Here is a 24,000-nt window from a genome sequence, read left to right on the forward strand (position 1 = left end):
GACGAGAGAGACTCTGGAACGCAGTTGGTGTGTGCGTGCGTGACCTCTGACCCAGAGACAATCGTTAAGGTAGCGCATTGGGCGGCGTATACACCACTCAGGTCCACAGATATTTAATTACCCACGAGTGCCTCGTACCAATGGTGGTCGGTCCACGTACGGGAGATAGTAGATTTTTCTGTTCGTAAGGAAATGTCTCGTAGTTAAGTTCGAAGAAAAATTTGAGGGAAATAAATTAGGGAGGGAGGGTGGTGAAGGAAAGAACGAAGGAAAACGAAAAAAAAAAAAAAAAAAAGAAAGAAAGAAAGACAAAGAAAAAAAGATACATATTTACATAGATACATACGTTACGTTACTTACTTATTTAATATCTTTGAGAAATATCTCCGATTTGGTCGTGCAATTAATATGAATAATAACGTGTAATTTAGTATTATAAGGAAAAAAGAGAGAGAGATAGAGAGAGAGAGAGAGAGAGAGAGAGAGAGACTCATCCAACGGAAACTGGACAACGATCATCGTTTCGATTTTTTTGCAAGCACGTCACTCTTTACCTTTTATATACGTCGTTCGTAACTCGGAAGCCTTAGGCGTGCATCGATTACAAATTGTCGAGCGTAGTTTGATCCGTGACTCACGAGTATCGAGTAACACCTAACCAACCTTGAAGGATTCAACGATTTTGTGAAGCTCTCGGTAAATATGAAACGTGAAAAATGTTTCATGTTACGTAGAACGTTAATGATAACGCCAACTCAATGTTTTTTCTTTTCTTTTTTTTTTTTTTCCTTTCATATATATAGGAAAATGGGGGGGGGGGGGGGGAATAAATTGAAAAAGAAGAAAGAAGAAGACGAAGAAAAAGAAAGAAAAGAGAGTAAAAAGAAAAAATATAATAGAAATTTCATGAAAATAATCAAATATTTTCGATATAGTAAAAAGATAATATACAAAACAATAATAATTGATTTCGTTCACTTATATAAATACTAACGACTGTTTAATTTCGTACTAAAAAATGATTATCACATTGATCGTGAGAGGGAAGCCACCTAAGAGAAAAAGTTAAAAGATAAATAAATAAATAAAAAAGAAACAGAAAAAAAAAAATAAAAAAAGAGAAAAATCATAAAAATGTATTTGTCACGTATGGCGAGGAATATAAGCTAAGTAAGAATAGTAAGGTCTTTTAAAGTTGCCCCGTGTACTAGTGTACATAGAGAGAGTCGGCATTCTGGTGTATCGAAAAAGAAACGAACGTTCTTTAATGGGACATCTCGGCGTTCAGGTCAGGGTGGCCCCGTTGTGTTACTCGTTACACCCTGCCGCGAAGAGTAACCTAAGAAAGAAAGAGAAAAAAAGAGAAAGAGAGAGAGAGAAAGAAAGAAAGAAAGAAATAGTATTCACCAAGACATAAGAGATATGCATTCGAGATCACCATCCTTTACGTACATATATACACACATACACACATATACGCATACGCACAGATACATATTCAGACACAAACACATTTACCCACAATTACAGCATCCCGGAGCTCCAGAAAGAAAAGTAGGAATAAAAGTGCGAGACAATACGATGTAGCCACCGACCCGTTGTCGTTTACCACCTTTCTAAGGGCACAAAACCGAACTTGGAACGCAGCGAATCGTCAATTAAAGAAACCACTGGAGTTTCTCTTAGCATAAGCCACCAAAGAGAATCTCGAGTCTCACTGTTGTCGTTGTTCTTGTTGGTGTTGGTGGTGTTGTTGGTGATGGTGTTGATGGTGATGGTGATGGTGGTAATGATGATGATGGTGCTGGTGGTAGTGATGCTGATGTCGATGCTGTTGCTGCTGTTGCTGGTACTGGTGCTGCTTATGCTGTTGCTGATGCCGTTGGTGCTGCTGATCCTGTTGCTGGTGCTGCTTTATCCTTTTCTTTTTCTCGAGCTCCTTCGTAGAGAGAACACCTACTACTTGCTTTTTTAGGTTGGACTTCTCTAAGAGGGAAAGAAAAGAAGAAGAAGAAAGAGTTGAAAACGGAGAATAAACGGGCTCTTTCTCTCTTTTTCTTTATCTCTCTCCCTCTCTCTCTCCCTCTCTCTTTTTCTTTGGTACTTCGAAGGTGAGAAAAAGAGAAGGATGAAGAGAGTAAAGAATTTAAGAGCGAGGACAAAGCATCGAATGGCGTCCGGCTGGATAATAAATTACACTCTTAACGCTTCGAACATATACCGCTCGATTATTTATTTAACAATAAAAGTAGAATATATATACATTTATATATACATAGAAAGAGAGAGAGAGAGAGAGAGAGAGAGAGAGATAAAAAAAAGCAGAGAAAAAATCTCTCTCTCTCTCTCTCTCTCCATAACGTGGATTAGAAAATTAAATTAAAAAGAAATTGATTATATCAACACTTTCATATGTCTACATTTTATCAACGCAATGTTTCACTAGCTACATTCCTATAAACAATTTCATGTTTTAATGTACACACGTACGTGCATATGTTTGTAACATAAGTATAGTAAGTTGAAAAAGACGAAGAAGAAGAAGAAGAAGAAGAAGAAGAAAGTTAACGATGAAAAATTTGAGAAAATGATCGTATACGAACGACACGACACGTCTTTCAACGTAACGACACTGCTTAACAATAAAATTCAAGCGATATTAATGACACCGATCGGCTTGTTGTGATTTCCGTGCTAAGATAAACCCGCGTAATCCCGCGTGTAGGCTGTTGTTTTTCCGGCGTGTAAGAATACGATGACAGAGAGAGAGAGAGAGAGAGAGAGTATCCTAGGAAAAAGGCAGAACGATAAACCACCCTCTTCGGACACCCTCCTTCTTCCCACCCCTCTCTCCCTCTCTTTCTCTCTTTCTTTTCCCACCATCCCCTATTTTACGTAGAGACATCACGTAAATCTCCAATTTAACGATCGAGAAGACATCGATCCTCTTCCTTGAGACAAAAAAAGATAAAAAATAAAAAAAGAAGTAAGAAAGAAAGAAAAAGAACATCGGGTGAGTAGGAGAATAGCTTTGTTTTGTATCAAACGTGTGTAAGACAGAGAGAGAGAAAGAGAAAGAGAGAGCTGCTTGAAATTAAGTAACAAAACCGGCCAGACTCTCTCTCTCCCTCTCTCTCTCTCTCTCTCTCTCTCTCTCTCTCTCTCTCGGGTTCTTTCCATGAAAAAGAAATCCCTTTGGTCTACGGTAATTTCGCATCTGCGACGATTATAAAGCGAAAATTTACGAGCATTCGCGACCGACGTAGCTGAGGATGAGAAGGAGTAGAAGGAGGAGGATGGGAAATAGGAGGAGGTGGAGGAGAAGGAAGAGGGACAACCTGCTTTGCAAATCTTTTTTTCCATTCTCTCTTTCTTCTCCTCGTCGACTTTGTCCTTCTGTGGATTTTATCACCGCCTTGTATTTAAGTACCACTGTTGTGTGCTCGTCGCCGTCATTCTTCTTAGGTATTTCAGTGTCTCTCTATCTATCTAAGTATCTTTCTCTCTCTCTTTCTCATTCTCTCTCTCTTTTCTCTCTCTCATTCTCGCAATTCAACTCGTGGACTTCTCAGAATCGTTTCCCCGTGTGCGATAATGGCTCTCTTAAAGAGGAAAATCGTATGGTAACGTTGGTACAAAGTCTGCTTTATAGCTCACAATGTTTCTTCGAATCGTAAAAATGAATGCATAATGAAAAAAAAAAAAAAAGAAAAAAAAAGAAAAAAAAAAAAGAAAAAAAAAACAAGAACAGAATTACAACTCAAGCAGAAGAAAGAAAAGGATTGAGAAAGAATTGCAATAAATTTATATATATATATATATATTTTTTTTTTTTGTTTTTTTTTTTTTTTCATTCTTACATGTAATTTAAGCGATGTTTCAGTAATATTCGATTTCCTTGGTTCTTTCTTTATTCACTTTTTTCTTTCTTCTTTAACGAGTCGATCGATTTTTTCATTTCTCATTTCTTTTTTCTTTTCTTTTGTTTCTTTTTATTTTTCTCTCCTCCGTATGGTATCGATCACTAATTCGTATGTATCGATCAGCCTATATGAATTCGAAGAAATTTAAAATTGAAAAGGAGGAAAAAGGAGAAAAGAAAAGAAACAAGAGAAAAAAGAAAGGGAAAAGAAGCGTGATAAACGAAGAAAAACATGCGGGGAAAAAAAAGAAAGGAAAGAAAAAAAAAGAAAAGAGAAAAAGCAGAGATAATATCGGGAAGTGAAAAACAAAAAAGGAAAAACTTGACCTACCGCAGTTTTAACTACCGTTCAATTATATAGTTTGCTTTCGAGTCGTCGCGCGCACGAATAAAGCGTGTAATTTACCGGCAATAAAAGGGCAGTAGTAAAGGCCACGCGAGAGAGGAAAGAGGCAAAAGAGATGGAAGAGAAGACGAAGAAGAAGAAAGAGGAGGAAGAGGAGGAGAAGGAGGAGGTTGTGGAGGAAAAGGGAGGAGGGAGGAAAGAACACACTATGTCGTTAACGACGCCGTTTATTGCCCCGCGTAGCGAATATTTTGTTACAACGCGACGATCATTTCGATCTCCTGCCACTCGATGGGAAGTCACGATAGAAACCTCTCTCTCTCTCTCTCTCTCTCTCTCTCTCTCTCTCTCTCTCTCTCTTTATAAACTTTTTCGAAATCCTACAAAATCATATATTTATACACACATGTATACATATATATATATATGTATATATTTGCATAATAATAATCTTTTACACTTAAGATAATTTAATGGATTAGATAAAATAATTCTACAGAATCACTGGTAATAAGTAAAAGAGTACTAATTATTATCGGGAATAGCTGACAGTTGTTTAGTTTCGAAATCGTTGTCGTTGTCGTGAAGCTAGTGTAATAACTCCGAGAAGATATCCCGGAGGTCCCCCTTCCCGAAGTAAGGATTATCTTGAAACGCGAAAACGCTCTTCACCGTATCTCCCAGCGAGTTCGAACGACGACGGACCACGGTCTCTCTCTCTCTCTCTCTCCTCTAGCGAGATTTCTCGCGACCTCGTCGAGATATCGAAACTATTTTTTTTTCCTTTTTAGTTTTTATTTTCTCTTTTTTTCTATTTCTCTTTTGTCCTTTTCTTTTGTCTTTCTTTTTACTCGTAACGATAGGGTAACTCTTCTACCATCACATTTTAATTGTTTCGACTAAGAAACTTTGCGATCATACAGTATGATGATATATATATATATATATTCATTGTAAATGATGTTACATTGATCATAAAATCGTAATGATGGAATTGACGTCTAATATGAGAAATTAGGATGTATTAATAAGTAATCATAACTGTTTATTAACGTAATTTATGTAAGATAAAATATCGTACCATATATTAATGTTCTTTCCTGTATTTTTTCTTTTTCTTCTTTTTTCTTTTTGTAATCCGCGATGGAGAGCAGAGTTCTAAGATATGATAATCATTAGTTACAAAAGCATAGGAGATGTAAGAAGAAGGAATAAGAAGTTTCGATAATCCGTTCGTTCGGGTTGCTCCGAGCAAGAAACCTGATGCCGACTATGAACGTCAGTAGTTTTAGAGCCAAGCTCCTCCGCTAGCTTGCGATCTAATCCTATTTTCGTTAGATCCGTTAATGGTTAATGGGAGGCAAAGTGGTCAGCGACCGGAACAAGAGCTAAGTCCGTCTTAAATCCCGCAGGAGGGAAACCCTTGTAGTCCTTAGCCAAGGACTGTAATCCGCATGGGATAACTATTGTCTTCGTTCTCGCACCGAGTCAAAGTCAAATCTATTTTGATGAAATAAGATAGAGAAAGAGAGAGAGAGAGAGAGGTGTCTAAATGATCAAAAGATACATGATCGAGAGAAATTTAATGAAAATAATTTTGCAATGTTATTTAAAGAATAATTAATTAAATTATTGCGATTTGTCAATTCAAAGGATATATTTATAAAAATCGATAATGATAAATAGGATGATCTTTGTAGACAATTCAAGTTCCACGAGTATTAGAGGTAAGGTCCATGCCCTTAGGACATGGTCGAACTTTCCAATGTACACTTAATCGTTATTCGACTATAATATTCAAGGGTAGAAACAATAATATTCTCTCGGTCCTCGCTTGCTCCCTCCTTCTCCTCCTCCTCCTTTTCCTCCTTCTCTCTCACCCCCCGGCGAATATTATAGGCTCCAGTTCTCTTATTCTGTCTCTTCTCAAATCGAGCCTTAGGCAAATAGTGCAACATGGAGATTAATCGGGATTAGGATCGGGAAATTTATGAAAGTCCAATGCCACCGAAGTATACAACGCCAACGTAACGTCTACGTACAACTAAACGTACTACTACCACTTAAACCTTATTCGTCTATCTAATATCTCTTAGAAAATTAATTAGCGGGCTGCGTGATTCGAAGAAAACGCTATTCCGCAGCCGGCGGCGCATCTTCGAAATTCTAATTTCCACGAAGGAATCTGTCGGAAGCTATGCAAATAAGATTCACCTAAGTGGTATCGTGCGCGCGCGCGCGCGCGTACGCTCTCGCACGAGAAAGAGAGAGAGAGAGAGAGAGAGAGTACCCTAGGTTGTAAATTCTCGAAATAATCCTACGGGTTAATTCCATGCACGACGCTTTATTGCCGTTCTTGATCCGTTAAAATTGAATTGCGAAGAAACATTAAGCAATTTCGTATATATATATATATGTGTGTGTGTGTGTGTGTGTGTGTGTGTGTGTGTGAATATATATATATATGTATATATACACATTCCTGAATATAATAAATTTTAATTTAATTTTTATGTCGTGTATGAAACATTTATATCGTAAGAAAAAGAAATATATATATATATATATATATATATATATATATATATATATATTTCTATACATATGAACGAATATAAGAAACTCACAAGTAAAGAAATCTTCTATGTAAATGTTTCATAGATTTTAGTGGTTAGTGGGGATGGGGGTTTCGGCTTTGAGAGTGAGAGGAATCGACAGCGTAACACGAAAACTACATTATACTATTCAAACGATTGCAGGGCACGGCGGGTAAGTTGACATTGTTGTTTCTGAGGGTGGCCTCGGGGCCATGCGAATATCTTAGCGCACTTGGGTATAAGCCATATACGTGTACACGACGTCGTACAAGCCCTCCGGGGATGTGAACGCTATACAAGCCACCCCTTTCCCTCCCCTCGCCAGCCCTACCTTACCCTACCCTACCCTAGGCTGCCCTCAACCTTCCATCTCCCTATATCCCCCCATACGCCCCCCATTACCTATCCCCGCCGCCAACGTCGATCCTCCCCTTTTCCCCCCTCGAGTCCCAAGCCAGCCTTCAACCCTCCCCCTCCCTCCCTCCGTCACCCCTTACCCCCGCAAACCAGAACACCGTCTTCTTGCTGGCACCCATATACTAATCAATAACCATGAATCGCTTCGGTAACAGTACCATGCACGTTCCGTTGCACCGTTATTGTTACAACGCGGCCGACGCGGCGGCTCGGGTTAGCGTGAAAATTATTATCGCCGATCGATTCTAAACACCGATAATGTCCAAATTCGAGGATCGCCGATAGGAAACACTAATTGGAAAATCTAGGGGATTTTCAAGTCGGAGAATTGGATTGAATTTATCTTACGAACGATAATAATAAATGGTTTCGACGTGTTGTTGGATATATGTATATATATATATATATATAAAAAAGAAATGCAAAAAAATTTGTTATAAATTATTTAAAATTATAACTTAATGTTGTTTTTGTGCTAATGAGAAATGATTAGCCAAGGAAAAATTTGATATTGAATTATACTAAATTCCTAATGTATTCGTTGTAAGTAAAGAGGGGTAGAACGTTCGTTCGTATCATAAAATCCCATTCGCACAAACTCGGTGGAATATAATTTTGAATTTATGATCCGAGACACGATTAGGGTTCCTTCTAATTGACGTTAGAATGATAAAACGCGTAGCTTTCGTATCGTTACTTTCTACGATCGTGAACATTTTTCTTTTGGTCTCTAAGGCTTTTTTCTCTTGGCTTAGCAAAGCCGCTAATATTAATTCGTACAATTTTAATGTTCCCGTGGCCAAATTTCAATAACACCATTTTACCTTTCTCCCTCTCTCTCTCTCTCTCTCTCTCTCTCTCTCTCAATGTCACGCTAGCATAATTGATTTCCTCTTCTTTCATCGTGACGAACTTCTCACTGCGCTGTCCTTTGGGATTCGTGAAGGAGGAACGAAAGTTGGTGAAAACCGCTTGAATTAGGCGTATGAAAAGACTTCGTGGGAAACTTTTTAAAGATTTTCATTTATCAAAAAAGAAAAGAGAGGGAGAGAGAGAGAGAGAGAGAGAGAGAGATAATAAGATGAAAAAGACAAGACGACTCTATAAGCCAACACTGATAAACGATAAAGGGAGAAAAAAAAAGTATAAGACGATAGTTAAACGTTTCTGAATCAAGTCAATTCGAATGGGCCTCGGGGTTGATACAAGGGTTGATATTCCTGGGACGATATCTAATAAAGTTCAATTATCCTTGGAAACGAGAAGTGTGCGAGTGAAAGAGATCAAGAGAGGAATAACTCATGAAAGAGAGAAAGCAAGCAAGCAAGTAAGGAAGCAAGCAACCGAACAACCAAGCAACTGAGCGAGCGAGAAAGATGATAATCTAAACGATCGCAAAGTGGGCTACAGAAACGCGCCGAAATTGGCAATAACAGAGTGGCGGGGTTCATGGGACTTATATATATATATATGTATGTATGTATGTATGTATATGTAAGTATATAATAGTCCGTGTGCCTCGGCGCGAACTTCCTATTCTGGTTAGCATTCAAATTGAATCTTCGTGGCGGCCGGTCGTGAAGAGTTACCGCCGTTAATGGACCTCGCAAACGCTCTCAAATTGCTGCCAGACTGCTGAGACGCAGGCCCTACCTAATCTACCAACATGATTCTCTTCTCTCCGAGGCTCATCGTTCTGTTCTCCACCTCCTACCTCCTCTTCTTCCTCCTCTCCACCTTCTCGTCCTTGTTCGTCTCCTCCTCTTATCCTCCTTACCGAGAAGACTCGCACCCTTTTTGCGTCCTCGTATCGCGACTCGTTCGATGGATGCCATGTGCTCCAAATTTTCCTCTCTCGAGGTACCTCGTTAACGTGTAAACTTTATTATCATTCTAAAGGTAGATATAATTTAACGAATAATAAACTGAAGATATCTTGGCAAAAGATCGATGATTAGTTCGTTATTATTATTATCATTAAGTTAAGTAATAATGATTCTATATATGTCATTATGGTTTATTAAATTTTATTGGCTTTATATGTACATACGTATACGTTGTACATAATATAATATAATATAATATAATACATACATACATATATATATATATATATATACATACGTACGTGCGTACATAGATAAGTTTAATGTTTTCTCTGTCTTTTTTTTTTGTCTTCTCGTATTTCATTCGGTCTATTTAAAGTCAGAGAAAAGAAAAAAAAAACCAGATATCCTAATATGAAATTACAATAACGACCTATCCAAACGAAGTTATCCTCGGTATATCGGGCAATTATCGCTGACGTTAGGAAGGAACTTATCAGCCGCAAAGAAAAGGACCGTGCGTAATATCCTGCGTGGCTCATTGCGTCGGAGCCAATGTAATTCGACGAGGTAGACGAGCAGAAAAAAAAGGAGAGAAATGGGGTGAATTCTCTCTCTCTCTCTCTCTCTCTCTTTCTCTCTTTCTACTTTTCTTCCCCTAACTAACTCTCGTTCAAACCGAATTAGCCCGCTCGATTTGGAAAGGCCGAAAAACGTTTTATCGCATTACCAACTGAAAAGTGATTTTGAATTCGCAAGAAACCAACTGTATCGTAATATTGTTCTGTAAGCCTGTCTCTTGAATAATTTTTTTTTTTTTTTAATCTATTAGAAAAATATAATTAAATTTATATATATGATCGATAAAGTTAAATTTAATTATGATCGATTCCAAAGCAAAGATACATCAATTAGTACTGACAAATTATTTCGACTTGAATTATGATTATATCGGCTGTTCGAAAATTTCATTCTAAGGACACAGTAGTAATCGACTCTCGGAAGAGAGTATTTCGAGACTCCTTCTCAGAGACTGTCGTCGAGATTCGAAATGGCTAATTTAGCGTGCTGGCTCCTATGGGAATACGCCAAGTTTCAAAGTTGGAAGCGTAGCGAGAGAGAGAGAGAGAAAGAGAGAAAGAGAGAGATCAAGTGGATAGAGATGGGAAAGGAGGAGATGGGAGGTGAATAGGAAAGAGAGAGAGAGAGAGAGAGAGTCTATATCTTGGGAGAAGGAAAAGGACGAATGCCACGACTTAATACAATTCTATTAAACGTAACTATGCGAGCTCTCTTGCCTGCCCATCGCCGTTGGATTTAATCGTCCGAGCAGCCAACCGTACGATATTCTACCTCCCATCCTTTGGTTGGATCCAATAGGAACGAGACTCTCTTATTATCAAATTAATCTGACCTTCGCGAGAGTACCGTCATTATCATCTTTCTCTTCCTCTCTATCGTCAGAATCTCTCTCTCTCTCTCTCTCTCTCTCTCTCTCTATCTCCCTCTCTCTCTCTCCCATCAGTGATTTTCAAATTCATCATTTTCGGGACTAATTAATTCTAACAGTGTACCTGTGTAATCCACATCGATTATTCAAAATTTATAGAATATATTACATGGGGCTACGTCAAACTGTCCATAGATATTAGATATTATTTACCGACGGCATTGTAAAAATTTACACTAACTTTTCATTCCTCTTTTTTTTCTTTTTTCCCCATAACAGCCGAGTTGAAGATGGACGTTCTTCGTGAAAGAGAGGTGAAGGACAGCCTAGAACGGCAGCTTCAAGACGAGCAAAAAGTTCGAGGTAAGTAGGAAACGATGAGGATGCAATATCCTTGACACAACAACACACACACACACACACACACACACATTATACCTACATATAATATAATATTAATATTTTCTGATATTACAGCATTTACCGTACGCATTTTAAGTGCAAAAAAAGAAAAGAAGGAAAAAGAAAATTTTACCATTTCTTTCTATAATAATCCATACATTTTAGAATTTATATATCATACATAGATGTCACATATATCGAACATATCTTCTCTAAGTGATTTCGAACCCTGGAGTTAACACGACGATAAATCAAGAAGCCATAGGGAAGAGCAGCAAGAGGATAGAATAGAGAAAGATAGATAGATAGATAGATAGATGGATGGATGGATGGATAGATAGATAGATAGATAGATAGATGGATAGATAGATAGAGACAACCACGTTATAAAGTCTAAGCAAGATCTACGTACTAGGTTGCACGATGCTATTATTCTCGAATAAGCTTCGCAACGCGACTCTTCGTCGTCTTTCATCCTTCTCGTTTTCCAACTTCCATTCCTTCCGTTCCTTCCTTCGTTCGTTCGTTCGTTACTGTTCGTTCTCGTTCCTTCGTTAACTCCTTCGTTAGTACGTTCGTTCGTTCCTTAGTCTTATGTTAGTCTCTTGGCACGTTTAATGGAAGGATAGAAGGAAGGAAGGAAGGAAGGAAGGACAGTAAAGTCAGACCCGGTGATCGCTCAGCTAACTTTGTATCGGACGTCAACGCGTAACAGAATAGTCGTCTAATGTTTTGACCATCCAATCCGGTTCATGCATCTTTTAAAAGATTATAAGGGGAAAGCTCCAATATCGGAAATTAATAAACATAAGAATTAGAAATAAATGATTCAAATTCAATATGGGAATTTTTTTTCTTCTTTTATTCTTTCCTTTCATTTGTTTTTTTTCTTTTTTTTTTTTTTCTTTAATCGAAACAATCCATCAACATTCTTCATTTAATTAAATTCGTACGTTTGCGATAGTTATAAATTAATTATGAAAATGAAATTCGTATAGAAGGATGAGAAAAATAAGAAAGAAAAAAGAAAAAAGGAAATGGAAAGGAGAAAAAGAAGATGAAAGAGAGAAATCAGAATTTCTCTGTTGGAGCAAGGACTTTTTTTTTTTTTTTTTAATTAAAAACGTAAAATTAGAAAATGATCCATCTCACGATCCCACGTTCTTTGATTTTCGAAGCACATCGACGAACGAACGGTTTGCCAGTTCGACGAAAAGAAAAACCGGATGAGCGAACGAATCTGCACGTGTTTTACGCTCGTATACATGTATACACACACTTACACACACGTGCATATATATATATATATATGTCTACATGCATATATACATTATATGCATACGTACATATATATATATATATATATATATATATATATATATATATATATATATATATGCGTACATACATACAGCCATACTCGAATCCAATATCGCGAAATTTTCGCGAGCAAGCTCGACGTCCCGCTTGACGCGGACACAATGCGCGTGAGCCTCGATAAATATGTAGAAGTCGCGTGGAATGACGCGTGAATAAGCGTGCGCCCCGTTCACCCGTTCTCGTCGTTTGTTATTAAAAAATGAAAAGACCTTCGGTGACGTGCCGACGATGCTCCCCCTCCTCCTCCTACTCTTCCTACTCCTACTCCTACTCCTACACCTCTTCCTCTCTCTCTCTCTCTCTCTCTCTCTCTTTCTCTGTGTCTTTCTCTCTCTCTCTATCTATCTCTCATCATTTTTCTTCGTCTTTTTCTCTCCATCGTGTTATGATCCAAAAAGCAAAAGAGATAGATTTATATGGAAAGAGTGAACGCGCGCGCGCGCGAGAGAGAGAGAGAGAGAGAGAGAGGGGGGGGGAGCGAGGAGAGGAGGACATTTAGAGATCCTTTGTTGTGCGTCCTGACGTTTTTTAAGTGGATCAACCCGTTATATCAAGGAATGAATTTTATCGGCGAATAAAAAAATCACACACCGGTAGCCATTGTTTTCTCCCATGAAAAATATATTCGTTGGTAGGTATGCCGGGAAGTGAACGAAAAATGAAAAAAGGAAAAAGAGAAAAAGAAAAAAAAAAGAGAGAGAGAAAGAGAGACGAGTAGACACGCGCGCGTGTCTACAGGGTGAGTCAATGACTATTGTCATGTTCGTATAATTCCTTCGGAATATAATCTCTTCTAGGAAAGACGATTGATATGTTCTCTATGAAATCGTATAAACAATTCAAAATAAAAAAAAATACACATACATACATATATATATATGTGTTTATATATATATATATATATATATATATATACAGAAGAAATTCTTTCATTGGTCATTAATTGCATCTTTCTTTTGGATGAACTTAAACGTTTCTTCGTTTAAGATAATAAAAAGTCATTTCATTTGGCAATAGTTATTGAATCACCCTATACATATAAGCATATATATATGTATGTATGTATATATACATGACATTCTCGTCATTCGTAGCTTCGCTTTCTCTCGATTCGCAGGAAAAACGACTTGGCAGGGCCGGACGCTCGCGGTAACACGAGACTGCGACAACAGCAGTCCATTAGTCAACCAGCTCAGTGTCAATACATGAATATGACAGACAGTCTCACGGAATAGCCGACCAAACCCACTACTATTCTCTTTCCTCCATCTCTCTTTCTCTTTTTTTCTCTCTCTCTTTCTCTCTCTCTCTCTCTCTTTTTCTCGCATACGACCCTTCCAACCATGAGGCGAGACCATCATACCATCCCCTACACCTCGTTTCCCATTCCATCCCCCTTGACACCACCGTACCTTATGATATCGCAAATATAGGAAATATTCTCTCCCTTCGTATCACCTATCGGCAACCTTTATCTTCTATGACGTTCTTCTTTGATTCTAAACGTAACCGAATAGACTTTCTTCGAAGAAAATACATGATACCTTCGAACATTCTTTTATTTATTTCAAATAATTAACGCGAGATAATTTTGACTGATCTTGATGGTAGAATTTTTAGAAAGAAAGTAAACAAAAAAAAATATATATATATATATATACATATATATACATACGCCTCGATTTATCAAGTATCATATTTTTTGTAAATTTTTTTGATCCCAATGAAGGTACGATGAAAATATAAGAGAATTAATGTCCGAAAAAAAGTAATTTGCTTTTGTCCTTCCGTACGTGTCTAAGAGGAAAAATAAAAGATAAAAAAGAGAAGAGAAAAAGAGAAAAAAAAACAAAAAAAAGGAAAAAATGAAAAAGAAAATAAGATAAAGAGGCGAGCCTTTGCAAGTTCGTTCATTCGTTCGTTCGTTCGTTCGTTCGTTCGTTCGTTCATACGATTCTCCAAGATGATTGATGACCGGCCAGTCCCACGGATATTTACGCAGGTACTTCGTAAGACCTTTGCTCATTCGACTAATGACCGTCTTGTAAGAGATACCGTGTCAATCTATAGCATATGTCTGGGTTTAACGAGGGCGTTCCTACAAGCGTTTCTCTTTCCTTCGCGAACTCTACCACACCCATCATCCTCGTGAACATGTGCGCGAGCACGTGTGATGACGAGAAATTACTATTAGTCGAAAACAATATAACAATATATATATATATATATATACATATGTATATATTGGTACCACCTAAGTACTTACCTATATATCGACGTATTTACATATACACATGTATAAATAAGCGTATGCTTTCATACATGTACGTACATACGTATGTATATAATCAATTTTCTTTCAAACGAAATTGTTTTCATTTCACCGGATAAATGAAGAAGTACAGACTTCGAAATGTAATAATTTTATTTATTTTTTCATTATTCTTTATCAATAAATTATACTATTTTATTTGTTTGGATAGATTTTTCTTTCTATCTTTTGGATTTATTTTAAATATCGATTGGTTTCTATACTTTTCTTGAATGATTATCTTGGCATCGACGTTGAGTCTTTTCTTTCAGTCTAGTTTTTCAAGATAATAATCAGTAGGATGGAAAGAGATAGATAAATTAGATAGATAGATAGATAGACAGAGAGAGAGAGAGAGAGAGAGAGAGAGAGAGAGAGAGAGAAAGAGTCGAACAAGGTATTACCTATATAACATATATATAGCATAAAGAAAGGGAGCAACGTTATTAGCCCGTTTAGAGGCGAGCTTGGCATTTCGCTAAAGGTTGAAATCTTCTCGACCGCCCGTTGAGAGCTACCATAGGGTGGAAAAGAGGGTTGGTAAGAGTGAGGAGATGAGGTGTCGGAGGAAGGGTGGGAGGTTAGAGGGGGATGGAGATAAAGGGAGGAAGGGAAAGGGTGAAAGAGGGAGTTGAATGTTCTCGTATTATCTTGGCAGGGGTTAGGTAGCAGTCGTCGGTCTTTTCCCTATCGTGTTAGAGTCCTGCCAAGGATGGAAGAGGGGGCAGAAGAGGGATGATGAACCATGTCTTACGAATAAAACAATAAGATGACCTTTCTTGTCGTTTAATAAGAGAACAGGTTATTTTTGTCGAAACTTTTAATTAATTATTTGTAACTCTCATTGTTCCTTTTCTTCTCTTATTTTTCTTTTTTTTTTTCTTCTTCTTCTTCTTCTTCATTTTCTTTTTTGCTTTTGTTGGATAAAACCGACGAAAGAAATTTAGAGATCCTTCAGTGTATATTATTTTATCGATTAACGAAAGTCCCTTTCATTTCTTCGTTGGATCAATTAATAGTATTTAAAATGAGGATGAAGAGGAGAAGGAAAAAGGAGCGGAAAAGGAAAGGGAAAAGAAAAAAAAGAAAGAAAAAATGTACGATCCAATGTCGGAACAGTGTTACTTTTCAGCTCACGGTTAGTTAGCTGACAACGTTAATGTTAGTATTATTATTATAAGTATAAGCATGAGACGAAGAGATCACAGTTTAGGAGAGAGAGAGAGAGAGAGAGAGAGAGAGAGAGAGAGAGAGAGAGAGAGAAGGAGAGAGAGAGAGAGAGAGAGTGTGTGTAAAAACAAATAAAACGTTATGTTCGAGCAAGCTTCTGGTTCTGATCTCCAAGCGGATATTCTGGCTGCCATTTCGGTAGTGGTAGTTGTCGAATGGACGACGACAACGATTACGACGATGACGACAACGACACGAGAATTCTAAATTCTCGTAAGCAAGAAGCTTCTCGACATACATACATATATACATATATATTTATATATATACAGACATTATATACATATATTATATACATATATATATATATATATACACACGTGTTAAAGGCCGAGAACCGCGGAAGCTCGTGAACCGACAGCTGCCTTTGCCGTTGCTTTACACGAAGCTGTGGCCTCCCTGTAATTAGCCGAACCGTTTGTTGCAAGACGCGTCGAAAGAAACACCCCTTTCTGGAAGCTTTCCCTTTCCTCTCCCTCTACCTCTCTCTTTTTCTCTTTTACAATCTTTTTTACCTTCAAAGAAAAATTATATGCACACCGATTAATCTCACAAAGCGTAGAACACCAAACGATAACGCAAAATCGAAAGTATTTCTTTTCTCTTTTTTGTTTACTTCTTTTATTTTCTTTATGTTTATTATTATTATTATTCTTTCTCTCTTTCTTTTTCTTTTTTTTCTTTTCTTTTTCTTTTTCTGTAATATCATTCACTTCTCAAATATCTTGAAATTTCACTTTCTCGCGAGGAGCCACGCACGATTCCCGACAAACGGATTCGAAATGGCACAATTAACCGTGCGAGATTTATACATATACTCACCCTTCGAATTAGCTTGCCCGTAATGCCAGGATCGGGTGTCGGTGTAATTGGGACCCGAGGGAATTTGCTGCGTTTCGAGAACCCTCTATACTCGAGGACGACTAACCATACTCTCTCTCTCTCTCTCTCTCTCTCTCTCTTTCACACTTCGTCCCTGAATTTTCACAGTTCTCATCTATCCCCAATTCCTCATCTAACACAAATCACCACTTCTACATCTACTCTTTGATAAATCGAAAAGAGAAAAGAAGAAAAGAAATGAAATAAAATAAAATAAAATAAAATAAAATAAAATAAAATAAAATAAAATAAAAAATCATATTAAGCGAAATATCTTAGAGATACCTTTTTCTCTTCGAAAGGATATGATTAGATTGATCTATCCTAGAACATATCATGCGTATTTTACACCGAAATCATCCAAAATCTAACCGTGGTCATCCTCAAAGACCGTCTCGTGAAGCTGTAAACTCTGAACCATCCTAGAAAGGGAGGGAGAGAGAAAGAGAGAGAGAGAGAGAGAGAGAGAGAGAGATTCATTAACCACGAGAAAGATAGATAGAGAGAGAGAGAGAGAGAGAGAGAGAAAGTGTCGGCTCGTCCTCGAGCCAACGAAAGGCTAATTCTCAAAAGAGTTCACGACGGTGTCGGCGATGCCCTCGTGCGTAACAACCAACGATTCACTTTGAAGTGAACAGTATATCGTTGCCACCCTCTTGCCGACCAACCAACACCTCCTCCTCCTCCTCCTCCTTATTCTCTTCATTCTCCTCATCCTTCTCTTCGACTAGGCCAAACACTTCTTCTCAATCCCTCTAACATAACTCCTCTTCAGGTAATATACACATCGAAACGTGCCAATGACCGTCACCCTCAATTTCGTATAAGAGAAAGAACATGATTCCGGAGGAACCAAAAGAGAGAGAAAAAGAGAGAGAGAGAGAGAGAGAGGGAGAGAAGATACTCTTTGTACAAGAAATATTCCTCTTGGTCTGACAATTCTTTTCCGATTCATTAAATTCTATCTTCTCCTTCATTCGATACTTTTCTTTGCTAGATTATAATAAAGATCATTTGTAATTAAAAGTGGCAAAATAAAATTCTTTTAAACAACGAGATTAAGGTGCACATGATCGATGCAAAAAAAAGAACGAACAAAAGAAAAAAAAGAAGAAAAATCATACAAATTCGAAAACCTTAGATCGATTAGATTGATTGGTTAGAGGTATTCAAAGGAAGATGATTGTTTGAATATATTTCTTTTCCTTTTTCTTTTTCTCTTTTTTCTTTTTTCTTTTTTCTTTTTCTATTCCCATCAATTACATCGGAGCTTCCGTTTTCGCCGACAATTTTTATAACAAAATTCTCTTCTCAACGATGACGTTGAGAAAGCTCTCTGGAAAGTAGAAACGAGAAGAGAGACAAAGAAGAGAAAAAGAACGAAGGTGAGGATGAGGAGAAAGAGAGCGAGAGAGAGAGAGAGAGAGAGAGAGAGAGAGAAAGAAAAAGAGAGATAGAGAGAGAGAGAGAGAGACAGCTTTTACTACAATCTCTCGCCTCCTCCTCCCTTCTCCCTTAACCCTCTCGCCCTTTCCCCGCTCACGAAGAGAAAAACAACGGTGAAGAGGGAAGGAGAGGGAGTGAGAGAGAACGGGCAAAGGGTTCGTCGGGGCTTACCCCCTTTGTGGCAGTTTAGCGTTTCATGTCGTATTCCGACTCATTGGAAATTGAGGAATACAGAGGAAGCGCAAAAGGGATACGGCTTTGAGATAAAAAGAACGCTCGCTCGGCGTTGATGTGTTACTGCAGCAGCAGCTTTTCTGTTGCTGCTGCCGTTGTTGGTGCCGTAGTCGTAGCCGTAGCCGTAGCCGTTGTTACTACTGATGTTACCGATCGGTAAGAGACGCTACGGGATATTGCGTTATATCGAGATAGTAAGGTAAAAATGTCTATCCCACAGTGTCGTGAGTAAATCTTTGTTTTTTATCATGTTTCTTTTTTCTTCTTTTTTCTTTCTTCTTTTTCTTTTTTTTTTTCTTCTTCTTCTTTGCAACTACTCATTCATATCCGAGCCTTTTCCATATGATTTTCAAATCGTGTTCAAGGTCTTCGTACGACGACAAATTAATTACTCTGGATGATTGGAGGTAAGTAAAGGAAGGGGTTGAAGAAAGAAAGAGAGAAAAAATAAAGAAGAGAAAGAGGAAGAGAAGTGAGGAGGGGTAGGGGGCGGAGGAGAAAGAAAGGAAAAGACAAACAAGTAGTAGGCAGTATTGAATGTCAATGAAGCGAAGAGTAAGCAAGGAAGAATTCGTGTAATACGATTGATCAATGAGCGTGTTCTCCGGTCGTTTTCACTTGGAAGAGGGTAGCCAATAGGTATTATGTTCCAAGAACGACTACATCGTCCAGAAGCAACAGCAACGGCAACGGGGCAACGGTAGCTCCGAGGATGGTGGCTGTTACACAAGGGCGGGACGGGTGGTAGTAGGGAAGGGGGTTGCTGCTGTAGGTGCCGCGGTCACTTTGTGAACTAGCCCGGCTTTGGCCGCTGTTTAATTAAGTCTCGCCTAGACTACTCGCCCTCCTCGCTCAGGACCACTTCCCTTTCCCTACCCTTTCGTCACTCACTCGCTGGCGTCTCTGTTTCTCTCTTCCGAGTTAGCAAGCACCACCCACTAACTCACCCAACCCCTCGAGTTGAATTCGCTCACTTGCTTGACCCTCTCTCTTTTGCACGCCCTGTGAATATGACACTGTTTTCTCTCTCTTGCTCGCTATTTCTCTCTCTCTCTCTCTCTCTCTCTCTCTCTCTCTCTCTCTCTCTCTCTTTATGTCTCTGTCTTTCTCTTGCGTACGTAGAAAAGAATTAAATCACAGGCACTGTTACGACGCGACCAAAGGGTAACCGAAGCTGTCCGCTGCTACTGCTACTCCAACTCCCTTACCGTCTTTCAGTAACAGCGACGGGAAAAGCGAAAGAGCCTGAACTTTGTTAATAACTGCGAGAGATGAAAGCCAGGACTGGCCTGAAGCTTTAATGACCTCGCAATTACGACGCGCGTTTCGTAGGGCCCGCCCTGTCCCACCCCCTTGTCCTGCTACCCTACCACCCACCCCACCCATCGCTGTACGTATACACCTCTGGCTGACCTAGGAAAAACGTCTCGAAAAAAAGAAAATAGAAAAGAAGAAGAAAAAAGATAAGAAACAGGAATGTAAAAATATATTTCATTTTTTCTCTTACTCGTGTATATAAAACAATATATTGAACAATACAAATGTATATAATAACGTTAAATTAATATACATTATAATCGATATAACCATACATTAATAATATAACATTACAAAAAATGATCTCGTGATTGTTCTTCGGATTCGAAAAAAAAAGAAAAGAAAAAAAATAACGCGCGCGCCTTTTTTTTGTTGTTCATTTTTTTTTCTTTCTTTCTTTTTTTTCTTGTTCGCCGACCAATCGTCCCTCAACGATATATCCGCACACATGCACGCACACGCATATGTATATACTAAACGCGTATGAATTCAATCGCGCGTAACAGTTTGAGCTTCCGTAATATAATTGTTAATGGGCTGATGCGCCGATCGTTCTCTCTCTCTCTCTCTCTCTTTGTCTCCGTCTCCGTATCTATCTCTCTGTCTCTGTCTTCGTGTGGCGACGGCGAGCCTTTCTCTATGTATAAGTGTGTGCTCGTACAACCCCTTACGTAAAAATAGACGCAGGAGGCATTAATGCACGCCTCGTTCACCAGCTTGCACGGCACCTCGCGTCACGGATGATCACTGATCGCAAAGCCTCTCTCTCTCACTCTCTCTCTCTCTCTCTCTCTCTCTCTCTCTCTCTCTCTCTCTCTCTCTCTCTCTCTCTCTTTCTTTCACTAAAGAAGTAAACGCGGATCGCGAGCGCTCAAAGGGCCGCGTTCCAACATTCTCTCTCTCTCTCTCTCTCTCTCTGTCTCTGTCTCACTCTTTCTCATATAAGAATCGTCGCTTTAAGCATTATCCTTCCGACGGATTAACGTCATCAGCTGATAAGTGGAGCGTGCTATCGATATGATACACTACGAGAATTATTCTCGCATTGAACAGCTTTGCTCTCGATAGAGAGAGAAAGAGAGAGAGAGAGAGAGAGAGAGTGAGAGAGACAGGGATGGTGTGGAAGGTTCCACGGCGATGCTAATGAATTCGAGTCAGACTTACCACGCCGGAAGGGTGAATTTCTCGGTTACCTGGGCAAGTATACGCGATGCGTGTAATGTTTCTGCCAGCCGAACGGAAAGAATATTCTGCGAGTCGAGAGAAAACTCTCCACCTCCTCCTCCGCCTCCTCCTCCGCCTCCTCTGCCATCTCCTCCTACTCCTCCTACTCTTCTTCGTCGTCGACGTCGACAACGTCGACGATAACGGCGACGACGATAGGAAGAAAGGAATAAAACGTAAAGGGCTTATTTACGCGAACGACGCTTCAGCTTCACTGGAAAAAATAGCTCTGACGATGGATTATTTTCTTTATGGTGCGGATAATTTAAAAAAGAATAATAATAAGAAGAAGATGGAGAAGAAAGGAAAAAAAAGAATGACAGAGAGAGAGAGAGAGAGAGAGAGAGAGAGAGAGAGAGAGAAGATTGTTTGTTGTATCCTTCGGAAGTTGTGTTTAATGTGATCGAAGTAATTGTTATAATAATAACGATGGGGTTTCATAAGAAAATAAATATCGATATTTTTCAATGTGTCACGTACATACGTCATATTATGCATATTTAATAGTATTACCATATATTTAATAATATTTAGTAGTATTAGTAAATAATAGCAGTACCAAAGATCTTGTTTATTATTAGAAAAAACTTGGAGAGACAGAGAGAGAGAGAGAGAGAGAGAGAGAGAGAGAGAGAAAGGGGGAAGAAAAGCTCATGGAAATTTTGCACTTCGTTTCTCTTTTCACTTAGAAAAACAATCTCGTTAACGTATTCTACGTAAGCACGAAAGAACCCCGCCGCCGTGGAGAAGAAAGAAAAAAATGAAAAAGAAAGAGAAGAAAAAGAAAGAAAAATAAGTAAAGAAATAAAAAAGATAAAAAAAAAAAGGAAAAGATTTTCCATTTAATTTTATACATTGAAATACGATAGAGAAATGTTTTAGTAATTATAAAATCATCGGTGTCGTTACTAAATCGTTTTAATAAATCCATCATTTTTGTTTGGCTCACGTATATAATATATTTACACGTTATAAGATAAACCATATGTACGTATGTATGTCGTAAGCCAGAGCTGCATATGAGCATACAATGGCATTTTAATGTTCGCCAGCTTTCCGAGTAAAATGTTTAGAATGCCATGAGTGCCAACAGCATGGTAGTTGAACCGGCGTCGTGCCGGAAAGGAGTTCGAAGAGAAAAGAGAATGAGAGTGAGAGAGATGGATAGAGAGATAGAGAAAGAGAGATACACACACACACACACACACACACACACATACACACACACACATATATATATATATGTAGAGAAAGAGAGAGAGAGAGAGAGAGAGAGAGAGAGTGAATCGGTGTGTATCAACGACCTAATCGTATTTCATGGAAATACTATAGCAAGCGAACTATAATAATCGAATAACGAGTAAGAAGCAATACCATGAGAGAGAAAGAGAATGTGAGAAAGAGAGAGAGACAAAGACAGAGAAGGTTGGTTGTTCTCTCTCTCTCTCTCTTTCTTCCACTGTTACAAATACATACATACATATATATATACATACATACATATATATATATATATATATATATATATATATATATATATATATATATACTTCGTATAACTATACATGAACTCGTTCATAACACAACATTCGTACAAGAAGGTTTACAAGAGCAAACATGTTCTGCCTACGAGAGGCGACGCGAGAAATTTCGTCGTTACGGAATTTAGATGAAATTGCGCGAATTACTTAGGAGCGTTCCTGTATATATGTATATATATATGTGTGTATGTGTATGTATTTATCTAGGTATATATATATATAGTATATCATAGATGTTTTAGCTTCACTACCTACGAACAGGACTATCGTCTTTGCTTCGTGCTTAATCTTTCGGTCTACCAATAGCAGGTAGAAACATTCATGTGTGTGGATTTGTGTGTCTTGTATATGTTAACATGGCTGGAGGCAACAACCATAGGAATTCTAAGCGTCTTAGAAGATAGTTCCATGGTGTGGAATTCACGATCGTATTTTTTAAATGTAAAGAAGAAAATCGTGTGTTTCATTTGCTCTTTTTTCTAAATAATATATATCGAAATTATTAGAAAAAATCTAATCATTTTTGATTTTAACGATAAATAGAAATCAAAGATAAAAGCAGTGAAGAACTATACCCTGTGTCGAGGTATTCGTAAACCGCTATTTAAAGATCACGTTACACCCTACGAACGGAACCACGAATTATACGAAAATTACACGGTGGAACGTGTAAATAAATAAAACGCGGACGATGCGTAACAAGCAACCCATAATTACTCATGGTGTCACCCTATACTCGAGTGACGACACCGTGCAAACTATTTTTCATTTTCCTACCCCTTTTTCACATGGAACTCGGAACCCTACACAACCTACGATATATTGTTTCTTATTTGGTATAACACATATTGACACTTACGTAGGTGTATGTATATATACATATATATATATATATATATATATATATGCATAGAAGTTCTAATCATTTGAAAATAAATCGTCAGATAATAATTACATATGGTTATATTGTGATTAATATTATCAATGGTATCGATTTGTTTCGAATAGTACACCCTTATAAATAACTTACATTCAAACTAATCTTGTCTATCGATAAGAGTAATATCTATATAGAGGAAATAATGATTCGCTTATGCGTAGAAATATTAGTTCTTTGTCATTTTCTCTCTCTCTCTCTCTCTCTCTCTCTCTGTCATTTTGTTACACACATAAGTTCGATTTAGAATGGGACACGCGTATACGAAAAGACAAGGCAGATCGCAGGACCCTCGTAATACGAGTCCTCGTAAAGTAGCATTCCCGTTGTAAGTCCTACTGTCGGCCAGCCGAGTACACCATCTCTGCTACAGGCTTTCTATTATGCATGCGTCCCTTATTGGCAGTAAACGTGCTCACCCTTCTCTCTCCCTTTTCTACTCGGAATTACGGTCGTAAGCATATTTCCAATTATAACATTGCGAGGAAAAGCCACACGGACAGACGGAGAATCTCATAAATTATGTCGTACTAACGGA

The 24,000-nt window shown here is 38.2% G+C and overlaps 1 protein-coding gene across 11 annotated transcripts in view; it reads left to right on the plus strand.

The window, feature by feature from the left end:
• Nucleotides 1-24,000, plus strand: part of LOC124954855 (dachshund homolog 2) — a 226,075-nt gene that overhangs the window by 163,699 nt on the left and 38,376 nt on the right. For 10 of the 11 annotated variants that reach the window (XM_047508415.1, XM_047508426.1, XM_047508421.1 and 7 more), the window contains one exon: nt 10,838-10,921. The exons of the other annotated variant lie outside the window; for it this stretch is intronic. In XM_047508415.1, the coding sequence (XP_047364371.1) occupies nt 10,838-10,921 (84 nt within the window). The remainder of the gene's footprint in view (nt 1-10,837; nt 10,922-24,000) is intronic. 11 annotated transcript variants of the gene reach the window in all.

This window comes from Vespa velutina, chromosome 16 (genome assembly GCF_912470025.1).
Source record: "Vespa velutina chromosome 16, iVesVel2.1, whole genome shotgun sequence".
NCBI lineage: Eukaryota > Metazoa > Arthropoda > Insecta > Hymenoptera > Vespidae > Vespa > Vespa velutina.